General features: G+C 40.9%; 1 protein-coding gene across 3 annotated transcripts in view; it reads left to right on the forward strand.

The window, feature by feature from the left end:
• Positions 1-12,101, forward strand: part of MAP3K7CL (MAP3K7 C-terminal like) — a 39,814-nt gene that overhangs the window by 10,045 nt on the left and 17,668 nt on the right. For all 3 annotated transcript variants that reach the window (XM_060149412.1, XM_060149414.1, XM_060149415.1), the window contains one exon: positions 5,701-5,762. In XM_060149412.1, coding sequence (XP_060005395.1) covers positions 5,701-5,762 — 62 coding nt within the window. The remainder of the gene's footprint in view (positions 1-5,700; positions 5,763-12,101) is intronic.

Here is a 12,101-nt window from a genome sequence, read left to right on the forward strand (position 1 = left end):
GACATATGCATTCCTTTACTAATAAGTTTCTGAGACAGAGAAGGTGACGTCCATTTTGCAGAGGAGAAAACTGAGTCTCAAAGAGATTATGTTGATTGTCCACATTCACCAATTAAAAAGTGGTCAACCCAGGGCTTCCCTGGTGGCGCAGTGGTTGAGAATCCGCCTGCCGATGCAGGGGACACGGGTTCGTGCCCCGGTCCGGGAGGATCCCACATGCCGCGGAGCGGCTGGGCCCGTGAGCCATGGCTGCTGAGCCTGCGCGTCCGGAGCCTGTGCTCCACAACGGGAGGGGCCACAACAGTGAGAGGCCCGCGTACCGCAAAAAGAAAAAAAAAAAAATAGTGGTCAACCCAGAGATTCAAAGGCAGGTTTATCCATCCTACCAAATGGCACCAACCTGCTGTGTCCTTAGTGGTTAGGAGCCTTCACAGGCAAACAGTTACCAGGAAAGGCTTTTCATGAGCCTCTGCAGTGTAGCCACTGCCCAACTCACTTGCCTCTTAAGTGTCAGTTTGCCCCTGGTGCCCTGGACAGTCTCCAGGAGACCAGCACTCAGGGGTTGTCCTGGAGGCAGGACCATAATGTGTAGAGGCACAGTGCAAACATTCTGGGGCTCTTCAAAAATTATTAAAAATTTCAAGACAGTGTACCCGGATCATTAAACCAAGCGCAGGCCCGCCTGCGAAGAGCTCCTGCGACTGCGCAGGTGCATTCCCACGAAGCCGGCTTTGACTGCCGGAAGCGTAGACGGGTTGAACGGATTCTGGGCCAGCTGCCTCTCGAAGTTCCTGGTTGGGGAGTGGAGTGAGGTTTGGGGATGTTATCTGAGCGTGACTTCTCCCTCTCCCGAGGTCTTCTTCTCTGTGTGGAAACCGACACTCATTCTATCAAGGATTTAGAGTTTCCCAGCATAGACCCAGTTGTACAATATTTAGGATGGAGGGCACAGTGGGGTGGGGAGAGAGTTGACTCCAAAGTCCAGTCAAGATGTTGTCTAGGGCAGTTGTTCTCAAATACTGGTTCACAGACCTGGTCTGGTTCTGATGAAGTTTTCCTCTCTGATGTAAAACAAAAGAAATAAGGACAGCACAGTGAGGTTGTGTGTGTGTGTTTGTCTATAAAGCTAAATTTATCCATTATGATGGATACACTTGCATTCTCAGATTATATTTGTCTTATAATTTTGGTGTTAAAATGTTCTCTGTCATAAAGAGATGTTAAAGATACGTGGTCGTTGTTTTGGAATCTTCACTAGCTGAATAAAAATTTGGACAGTCTAAGGGCATGATTCCCAATGTTTGGGGGAAAATTTTACTGGCTCATGAAATACAAGTGCACGGGAACCCATGAAGCAGAAGGTGAAGAAGCCCAGGGCAGCATGAGAAGAGCCCTGGGCGGGGAGACACCCCTTAGTCTTACGAGACTCTTCCTTTCGTGGGGCCCTTGTCCTCTGCTCTGAGAGACTGGGACCAGATGACCAGCAGTTCCTTCCAGCTGTAGCATTATCTGAGAGCTCTGGCTGCATAATTACTAAATAACAGTGAGGATTTGGATTACAGACCCAATGGGCCTCCCTTATCTGATTCATGGAGAAGCACAAAGCAGACAATTTAAGGAAACCTGAAGCAGGATAACCACCAAAGCAACCCAACAGCTGCTAAATAGACACTGAGACAAGCCCATCATAAAATGTACTATGGTATGTCATAATGGTTGGGATACCAATCAGAAAGTTCTATATTAAGTACCATTGACTTAGTCACATTGTGTTTGCAAAACAAGCAGTGAACATCTGCTTATTAAAAAAAAAAAAAATTCCTCTTTCATTCTTTCCTTTATCTTTCGTCCTTTAACAAATTCCTGAGGATACATTTTTCTTGGTCCATCAAGCCCACAGTGTCATTTTGGAAAGGAAGCCTACGAATTATTTTCTTAATGCATTAAAAAGTGTGGTAAAGTGATTTGCCGGTTTGGCATAGAACCTCAGTCCCTGCCTTGAATGTAATAGGCATTTAATAAATATTTGATTGATAAATAAATTTTAACAAAAAAATACTTGCATTCTGATTTTTTATCACATTATAAACATATCTAGCAACTACTCTCCTTTTTTAAAAAAAGCCAAATTTTCCAAGGGGGTGTCTTGCATAGCTACTGTACAATTTACTTTGTGCTTCTGGAATTGTCAAAACAAACTTAACTGCTCTTAGGAACTCCGATCTGATATCACTGTCAAAATGTTTTACAACGATTTGGCCAAATGTTTGTGGAACAGCTGTGCTACTAGTCTGCCTAAGTCATTTTCCTTCTTTCTTTTTGGCCCAATCCTGTGATTCATCATTCTGCTTTTAGAATATTTGCCTATTTTTAAAACCAGTCAAAGAAGGCAGCCACTGTTTAAAAGTAAACACACCACACATCAACTTGGAGCAGCTTTGTAAGCAGCTTTGCAAGCCCTGAAATTTCTGGCTGGCAGGGATGCCAGCTAAACCAGATGGCATCAAGCAGTGAAATACCGGACTGGCTTTCAAACTCAGTCATCTCCTTACATCTGTCTTTGGTTTTCTTGTTTCCAATGCCATTTCCTGCTTGGATTAAATCAACTTTAACAAAACTCTTGCTTTTATTTTGCCTTTCTAAAATATTTATTCTATGTTTATTTCTATGTCAATCAATTAGACTTTTATTTTTTCCAACTCGAGGAATCTAATCTTAAGCCTTTACTTATCTGCAAAATTATCAGCTTGGTCCCATATATATGCCTTTACATGGTGTGACTATCAATAATGACAGATTTTTATAATGGGTTTTATTAATTCTGGGTCATACCAGATATTTGCTATTGACTATAGTAATGCAAATGAATAACTCTTTTCCTTTTTATTTTAAATTTTTTATAATTAAGCAGGAAGGAGCATGACTTCATGCGGAACAAGGTGGATTAAGTCCCAGGAAGACTTGAGTTCCATTCCTGGCTGTCTTTTAGAATTCTAGAATGTACTATCTGCTCTGTACTTTGTAGAAGTGGTTTCTCCTTCTAAAAAGTGGCTGCTCATCTGTGACTATTAAGATTGGGGTGCCAAAGTATAATATGTTCCCATTTACCCGTACCAAGTTGTTCCAGCCTTGAACTCAATGAGTGGAAATAATCATGATGTTTGGGTTGTTGATATTTTGTTCAAGTAAATTGAAATGCACCTTAGACCAAAGTCCATTTTATATACAAACTATAGGTTTTATAATAAAGGCTATCTCCAAAGGGTCAGCAGAAACAAATGGTTATTTCTGTCTTTTTAAAAAAATTTTTCTGTTTTTTTGGTGCAATTCTTTGCAAATGATGGGGTGGATTGAAAAAGCCACAGTATTTGGCAGAAGTTGTCACCTCCGAGTAGAAGAAGGCATTCCAAGGGCCAAGGGATTGACTCTCCTTGTTTCCTTGTGAGATGGCACTCCAACCTGCAGCGAGAGTCTTGGGAAGATTTCCCTGTTTCTACTTGCTCTCTGCAGCTACATAGCGTCGGTGAACCTGGGGGCATCCATTGTCCGGCAGGTACAGGAACAAATGGATTCACAGTTGGTGCCCCATTGCCATTGTCTGAAGCCACTCAAGTGGGAGTATTATTACACTACTCTTGACTAAATTATAGCAAAGACCCTTAAGGTGTTTGGAAGAGGTGAATACTGTCCTTGTTTGAATGATATTTCTGGTGATTATCCTGGGTGCCTTCGAAGAAACGTAGTCTCTTAGAAGCCAGGAGCTCCTCGTGTGCTGTGTTTTATTGTGGATAGTACTGTCAGTGAGTAGGGAGAGGATGCTTGCTTCTGCGTTGTGCATGACCCGTATTACTTCTTCTCGTTCAAAGAGGACTTCAACAGTTTTTATAAATAAATTTGTTTATGGTAGTGAGAACATAAAAAGCATGATCTTTCTTTCTTATAATTTAAAATAGATTTGGTATTGAAATTATTCATGTAGCCTGTATTTCATCATAGTCTCATAGTCATACCTGTGGTACCTGTGGTTGTCAACAAGGAGAGGATTGGAAATCTATGGCCAGTGGACCCACAGAGCCAGATAGAGAGGTTCTGCTGACAAGAGGGCTGTCCTCTAGTACCAGAGCTAGGTCAGCAGTATGTTCTTTTTTTTTTTTTAAATTTCCAAGGACAGTCTTTATTAGTGCTAAAATTACTTAGTTAAACTCCAACCTGAACTGCTACACTTCTATCTTTATCTGTAGAAAATAATGGAATAAACACCAATAGCTACTCACTGCTCTAGATCCCATAACTCTTTAAACTTCCTAGTGAGGGTCAAAATGCTCTACTTCAAGATCATATTATTCTTGAGAAGCACTTTATTCTGACTGTATGCACAGCTTTTCTTCCTTTTCTTTTTTTTTCATTATTTATTATTACAAAAAATTGGAACTCAATATTCACCAATAGGAAAATGGACAAATACATTCAAATAATAAATGAATGAGTGAATACTGTATATCAGTTAAATGAACAAACTAAAACTAAGTTTATTTAGTTCAATCTCAAACACATAATGTTAATCAAAAAAAAAGAACAAATTTTAGAAGAATATCTACAATGTGATTCAATTTATAGTTTAAAATCATCCATGCATAGTAATACTATATTACCTATATAGTTTGTGGGTGTATACATACATAATAAAAATATAAATACATACATATACATGATAACCTCTAAAATCAGGATAGTGGTTACTTCTGAATATGAAGAGGTAGAAGGGGAATAGAGTTGTCTCCACTCACCTTATTTCTTAAGTTAGGTGCTTACCTTTTCTTACCATATGAATTCAATTGGCATGAATTCCATTAGAAATTCTGCAGTAGAAAAACTCTCCTCCTTGCCAAATAATTGAATGGTACAATTCTCAACATCTTTTTAGTCTAAGGAGGTCAGCCTTATGGCTATGGCAAGGATAGCAGAAGTATGTTCTTGAAGAGATTCGGATAAACTTCTCTCAGGTTTCCTCTGATGCTTCTGTGAACCACCTCTTTTGATCCAGCAACACCTGCCTGTTGCCAGTCAGCCAGATGAAGGCAGCTGAGGACAGAGTTGCGGGCTCTCCCGCATCAGGACAGTGTATGGGCCTCGGGTTGGGATTGCTGCCTGGTGCGTTGGGAAGAAACGCCCTGATCAGGTTACTGCCTGTCACCCACTGTAACCCAGAGGAAGCTCTGGTCAACTGCCTGTCAGTGGTGGTTTGTGGTAAGAGCAGAGGGCAAACCCATCAAAGCTTGCCACCCTTGGAGTCTTTCAGAGCAGAACTAACACTTTTTTTCACTAACATGTTCTTCTGTCCCAGTGAGGTTGTTCTGGTCACCTCATTATTACCTGGTTAAATAAAGCACTTTCCTGAATATCGTATTTTTTGATTTTGGCTAACGTAGGAGTATTGAAAGATAAGCAGTACTTCTTAATTGGAGAACTACTAGACTGAACATTTGAGGATTCTGATACTTGTTTGCAAAATTTTGGTCAAACCAACTACACCTTCTGTGCTTCTGTTTGTACCAAAAAATGAGCCAAATTGCCTCTGCATTCTTTCTGTCCCTAACTGATGTATACTGATGGTGCAAGTCCAAAGATGGTAACAGCAAGAAAACTCTCCTGAGAGAAAGGGCTCTAATAGTGAAGAATCACTTTATTTTCATGTTTTAGATGATACACCTCCTGAAGACGCCATTCCTCTGGTCTTTCCAGAATTAGACCAGCAGCTACAGGTAAGGATTTTTCTGCAGTCTTTACTCTTTCCTCCTTAGTTTCACAAAATACAGTGAGTGGAAAAGTGGTCTAATTGAGAAAGATTGACCTGGAGACAGAGTGGGGGACATTTCACGTCATCAAGGCTTGCATTTCTAGGGTTTCAAGGTCATGAAGCCCTCAGGTAATGCCCCTGTCTGTTTATGTGGCTATAGCATGAGAATAGCAAGAACTTAGGGGACTTCCCTGGTGGCACAGTGGTTAAGAATCCGCCTGCCAATGCAGGGGACACAGGTTCAAGCCCTGGTCTAGGAAGATCCCACATGCTGCGGAGCAGCCAAGCCTGTGTGTCACAACTACTGAGCCTGCACTCTAGAGCCCACGAGCCACAACTACTGAGCCCATGTGCCACAACTACTGAAGCCTGCACGCCTAGAGCCCATGCTCCGCAACAAGAGAAGCCACCGCAATGAGAAGCCTGCACACTGCAACGAAGAGTAGCCCCCGCTCACCACAACTAGAGAGAAAAGCCCTCATGCAGCAACGAAGACCCAATGCAGCCAATATTTAATTAATTAATTTTGAAAAAAAGAACTTAGGGTGTAATCTCCTACTTTTAAGGAGTTTTGGAGCCTGGGGACAGGGCTGGTCCCTGCTTTCCTTGCTTATGGACGTTTCTGGGCTATTGTAGTTTTGGCCCATTTTGGATTAGTGATTTAGTGATAAACTACAAGGGACACTTGTCATGTGTGGCGAGACTTCAGAATAATCTTCCTTTCTCTACTCCACGCTCACCCTCTCCCCAGTTCTCTGACAATTTGTAGTAGAATGTAATTATTTTAAGTTAAGCCTTCTGAATCCTGTCTGGTTTGACCTATGAGAAAAATATTTTGTATGTGTAGTCTATGGATGACCTATCAAAGATATCTAATTTTAATACACCAGAATTATTTGAAAGAAGATAATTTATGACCCTTTCATTTTCTTTAGGTGATATATGGTGATTCCAGAAAGATGTCTTTAGGAAGAGGCTCTGCTTAAAATACCTGGATACTGACCTTGGGTCAAATGTTCACCTGAGTACTTCACTTTGCTGTCACATTTAGTCCAGTCTAATAGGGGTTTTGAATCCTGTGCACAGATGTTTGCTTAGTCACCACTTTTTTCTCTAAATACTGATTCTGAAAGCCTTTAGGAGGGGTCTGCCACCTCCAGTTCCCAACTGATGTTTCTTCTTGTCTTACACTTGGTAGCATTTCCCATGTGTGGGTGTGCTTGGCGTCCTGAAGTCATTTGAGTTTGGGGCCCCTGGACCAGAACAGCCCTTGACAGAGGTGGGAAGAACCAAGAATGAGCCCTTATGCAACCTAAGATAGAATCCTTTTTTTTTGGCTCCAGTTCTTGTCTCTGTGCCCAGTGCACTGAATTAAAACCTGGAAGCAACTAGGTTGGGTCTGAAGAGCTGGTGTTTCACTGCTGGGGTGGTCCCCTGAAGATCTATCCAACATAACTCAGGTGTGACCAGACCTCTTGGAGGAGCTCTTGTCTCATCTCTGAGCAGGCCTGGGCATCGTCACAGCCCTCCGACAGAAAGCCTGCCAACAGAGCAATATCAGTAATGTAGAGATTTCTGAAGACTGTTCAGGAGGTTATACTAATGACCTTGCAGCTGTCAAAAGACAGCTCTGTTCTCCTCTAAAATTTCCTCTGCAGCTATCAGCCATCGTATCTCCTTCCTCTCCCGTCCCCCATGCAGGGTCTTCAGCCCAGCTCTCTGGTTCCTGCTGTCTAACCATATCCCACAACCTCTCTTCTCACCATGGAGGACAACTCAGCTGTTCCTCTGCTTTTCCGTCTGGTGTGCTTACATGACGTACAACCTTCCTTGCTTGGGTTCTGTCCTCACTGATGGGCTGTATGTGTGCTGCTCATGGTGTAGTTGGGATTGCAAAATAATAACTATATTTTTTTCCCAGTCACAGTTTTTCCCCTTTATTTTACTGTCACCACAAAGCTATTTTATTATCTTAGGAGTCAGCTGAAAATAAGGAGTTAATGCGTTTTGCAAATAAAAGAGGGAAAGCATGTTTAGATTCATATTCCCCCACCACTATTATGGATCATTAATTCTACTTTCTTGTGCTGACAGTTTTTTTCCTTTGGGAACATTAATGGTCTTCCCTAGCTCATGGATCATTCTTCCCAGGATTCATGGCACCTCTGGCAATTATCCAGATAATTTTTCTGTTAAAGCATTGCAAGATCCCTTTGAATTTTATAGCTTTAATTCCATTTGACATATATTAGAAATTAAGTCTACTTAATTATTTTAATCTAATGAGACTATTTCATCTTCATTGATCCTTAATGAATTAGTCAGTTGAGAAGCTGATTTCAGACTCAGGGGTTATGATACCCCCAACTTCCCCACCCTAAGATATGGTATTGCTTTGCCTCTTCATGAACAGAGAGGACCTTCCCAGCACTATAACTAAAATCATTTCAGTAAGGGCTTGTTTTTTTGGTTGAACGATATGATTGAGTTTGTTATAAACATTTATCAGTGGCCAAGCCATTTGGTTAGGGTTGCCTCTGTCTAGGGCTGTTGTCAGTTACCTTTATTCTACACTCCAGGGTGTGAGTAACTAAAATATAAGATGGAGGGGATTGAGAGGGGAAAGATAACACAGAAAGCTACATCTAGAAGCAGACTCTTGTTTCCATGCTTAGCATAAGCATATAAATTTAAGACATTCTGCAGCAGGAAGTCTCTATTGAAAGCAATGAAGATGCTTTATGTATGAAAGGAACAATCCATTCCATGGAGCAGGCTGTCTTTACAGTCAATCCAGTGTGCTTTTATCACATAATAATGACTCTTGGGATTTAACCAACCATCATAATCCTCTACAGAAAAATAAAAGTTAGGTTACAAAGGCATATGAAGTGCCTTGTGGTTGTTACTATTTGCTTGAGGATGAACTGACTCTTACTTATCTCTGCTAGAGCCTTAGAAACGTGCCCAGTGAAAACTAATTGATGCCAGCTGATTATTGCTGGCCTTCCTCTCTGAATACCCTCAGATTTAAATCCTACCCATGCATATTGAGTACTGCTAGGCAAGGGGGGTTTCCCCACAAATGACCTCATTTGATCCCCGCAACAATTGTGTAAGCTAACTATTATGTCTCCACTTTAGGGATGAGAAATATGAGGTCAAAGTTTGGTCTACATAAATTTGCTAATTCAGACTAGATCCCTGATTCTGAATCTAGGTAGCCTTCATTTCTTTACAGCTTTGGTGGAACCTATGGCCTGCTTACATTATGTTGATAGGTGGAGGGTTTTTGGTTTCTGGCTTGCGAAGTTGCCATAATGTGGTTATAGAACAACCTAGTAAAATCTATTCTGGCTTCCTGATATCCGTTACACGTTCTTTCATAGTTTATAAAATGCAGCTATAAAGTATCTGTTTGGTAGATACGCTATCACCACTTTGACCCCCCAAGAGTTTTCGGTTGCTTTGCCAAGAATGTGGACATGTTTAAGCATGTAATTCGTGGGGCTTCTATTTTCACAGAAGCCAAAAAAAGCCTTGGGCAAGAATAGCAGTGACAAACATTTTTCTCGATGTCTCTATTAATGCAAAATGTTGGGCAAGAGACCTTGGGCTAAGGTAGGTGTTAAAATGAACATCTCTTTGTAGGCCTCAGCCCAGGGGCAGGTGGTAGGTTGGTTCTATTTTGTGCGGATTCCTTTCCTGGAATTTGGCTTCTAAATTCTTCATGTCCATTAGGGGCCATGTTTGGGTAGAGCTAGTTTAGACCATACAGTCAAAAGAAAGGAGGTTCAATTCTATGTCCATTTGTAAGAATGAATGAAAAATCACTACTTTTCTTTAGGCCTCAGTTTCCTTCTATTTGAAGAAGAGGTAATGATTGACCTCCCTCCCTTTTCTGAAGGATGGCACAATCCTTTAATAGTCTCAAGGTCTGGGTCAGAACCGAATTTGTCTTAAAATTTAACCACATTGTAATGTTTTGGAGGTTGTGGTTTGACCTATAGATGATCCACAGCTAAGCTTTGTGGTCTTTGTTGCCTCGGAAAGAATATGTTTTATTTGTAATCAGGTGGAGGACATGCTGATAACTAGATTGTAATAAATCTAATGGGAGTGACAGTGACTGGGGCATAGGCACTGGCATTAGGCTGGCATGAATTTGGACCTCAGCTCCACACCTACTAGTTTTGTGATTTGGGCATGTTATTTACTTTCTGTAAACCTCACTTTTCTGACCTGCAGAGTGGACATAATATCTCACATCGTTGTGTGAATTAAATGTGATAATGAACAGATCGAGCATGGTGCTTGGCAAAATAATTGCTCAATTAATGTCAATTTCCTTCCCTGGTGAAATTGTTTATTGAATGAAATATTTAAGCACTAATATCTTTATATGTGTAAAATGAAATGAGAGAAACATCTCTTTGGATTCTTGGGTTAGGAACAGAGATGCTGATGCCCTCTTCTTTAAGCTAAGGTACTTGGAAAACAATACGACTATTTTTTCAAACCAAATTGAGCAATAGCTTCAATCCCTCCTAAAGTACTCCCATCTAATCTGAGAAGACAGTAACAGGTGTCTCCGTGGTACACATTGAACTTGCTTTTTTCTCAGACAGAGTTTGGTAAGTCCAGAAACTGATGTCACCTCCACAAATAAACAATTTCGTAGCTTTGGTTGTGTACTATAGTATCTTGTTGTCCGAGCAGTCACTCCAGAAACTTCCTTTAGGTCTTGCATCAGTGTATCACTTGCTATCTGGGAAACAAAAATGGTAGAAAATGGAGGAGTCTTAGCATTCTAAGATTCTACTGCACTAGTCTTGAACATCCAGAGAAAACACTGAAAAAATGTCTGCCATTTTCTCTCTGAGGCACACGTTGAAAAGTATCTTACAGTTGTTTTTCTGGCTGCTGGGACCACACAGAAAACATATATAGATATCTTGGAGCTTAATTTGATCCCTTTAATTTTTTTTTTTTTTTTGAGAAGCCCAGTTCATTAGGATATGCATTGTTAGAAGCGTTTGGGGCGCTCGAGTTCTTGCTCCCTTTAATATTGCCTACATCGATAGAGATGACTTAAATATCCTTCATTCCAATATTATATAATGTATAAGATGTGTAGTATAATTAGTACTAGTGCTGACTTTGACCATAGTGTAGATAGTATAGAAATGTCAATTCTTAAAATATTTTTTAAATATTTACAGTTCTTGATAACAGAGTTTTCAAATATTGCAATTAGTCCTGTCTGTGTTTTTCCATTTAGTTTTAGCAAATTATGCTTGTTAATTTGGGGACATTAAAATGCAACATGAATTTAAGCCAGTCACCCCCATTCTGCCTCCAAAATAAAGGTAACACTGAGAATCAAGGAATAAATACAAATACAGTCTGCTCAGCAACTGTAGAATATTTAGCTTCCTAAATATATCTTCTGTGTGGGAAGCTGGGAGAGGAAAATTAAATTCTTACATTTTTGAAGTGGATGGGGCCAGTAGTATTTGAAGAAGCCAAGTAGAAAACGGAAACGCTTAAGCTGGCTTTGCCTATTGCGGAGAGATGCTTGGCTGGGTCTTTTCCCACGGGGCTCCTTCCAGAGGACAGAGTCCATTTCGGGAGGAGCTTGCTATAAACCGGTGGATGGGATGGTGTGGCTCAAGCCTGCATTCTTGGAACAGGAGCCTGTGGTTTCTCTCTTACTTCATCTTGTTAAATTGGTCCAGATGACTGGGGTGGATACCAGAGATAGTAGCGGCTCTCTCACACTGCCATGTAATTTAAAGCCCTTGCAAGCTCCATCCTCAGGCAGTAGCAGGATAAGGGGGGATAGAGGAAAGGGGGTGTGGAGGAAGTGCCTCCTCCTGGGCTCTGACCTCATCCAAACCCCAATCTGTATCTTGGGAAAATGTGTTTCAAAGTTGGCTTGAGACACTGTTAAGGGAAGGTCTTAATTTAACCTTCTTAGAACTGGCTGGGTTGTGAGTAGACCAGATACCATGGCATCGAGTGGACCGGAAAATTTGTTTCTGTGACCCTACAGAGTTTGTCCCCTAGTGCCTGAAGAATACTGTTACCTTTTCATTTTCACATTTTGAAATATCTTTGGCTTCCTTTTCTTTGAAATTCAATATTTCATCCTTTAAGCAAGAGCGTGTAATAAATGCATACAAACCATGGGAGGATGTAGGGTAATTGTGGAGAAAATAACAAGGAAACTTTCTCTTCCTGAAGAGAAAAGAAATTCACTATCAACATGGAGTTTATTTATTGCTTGCCCATTCCCAGCACA

Source organism: Lagenorhynchus albirostris, chromosome 5 (genome assembly GCF_949774975.1).
Source record: "Lagenorhynchus albirostris chromosome 5, mLagAlb1.1, whole genome shotgun sequence".
Taxonomy (NCBI): domain Eukaryota; kingdom Metazoa; phylum Chordata; class Mammalia; order Artiodactyla; family Delphinidae; genus Lagenorhynchus; species Lagenorhynchus albirostris.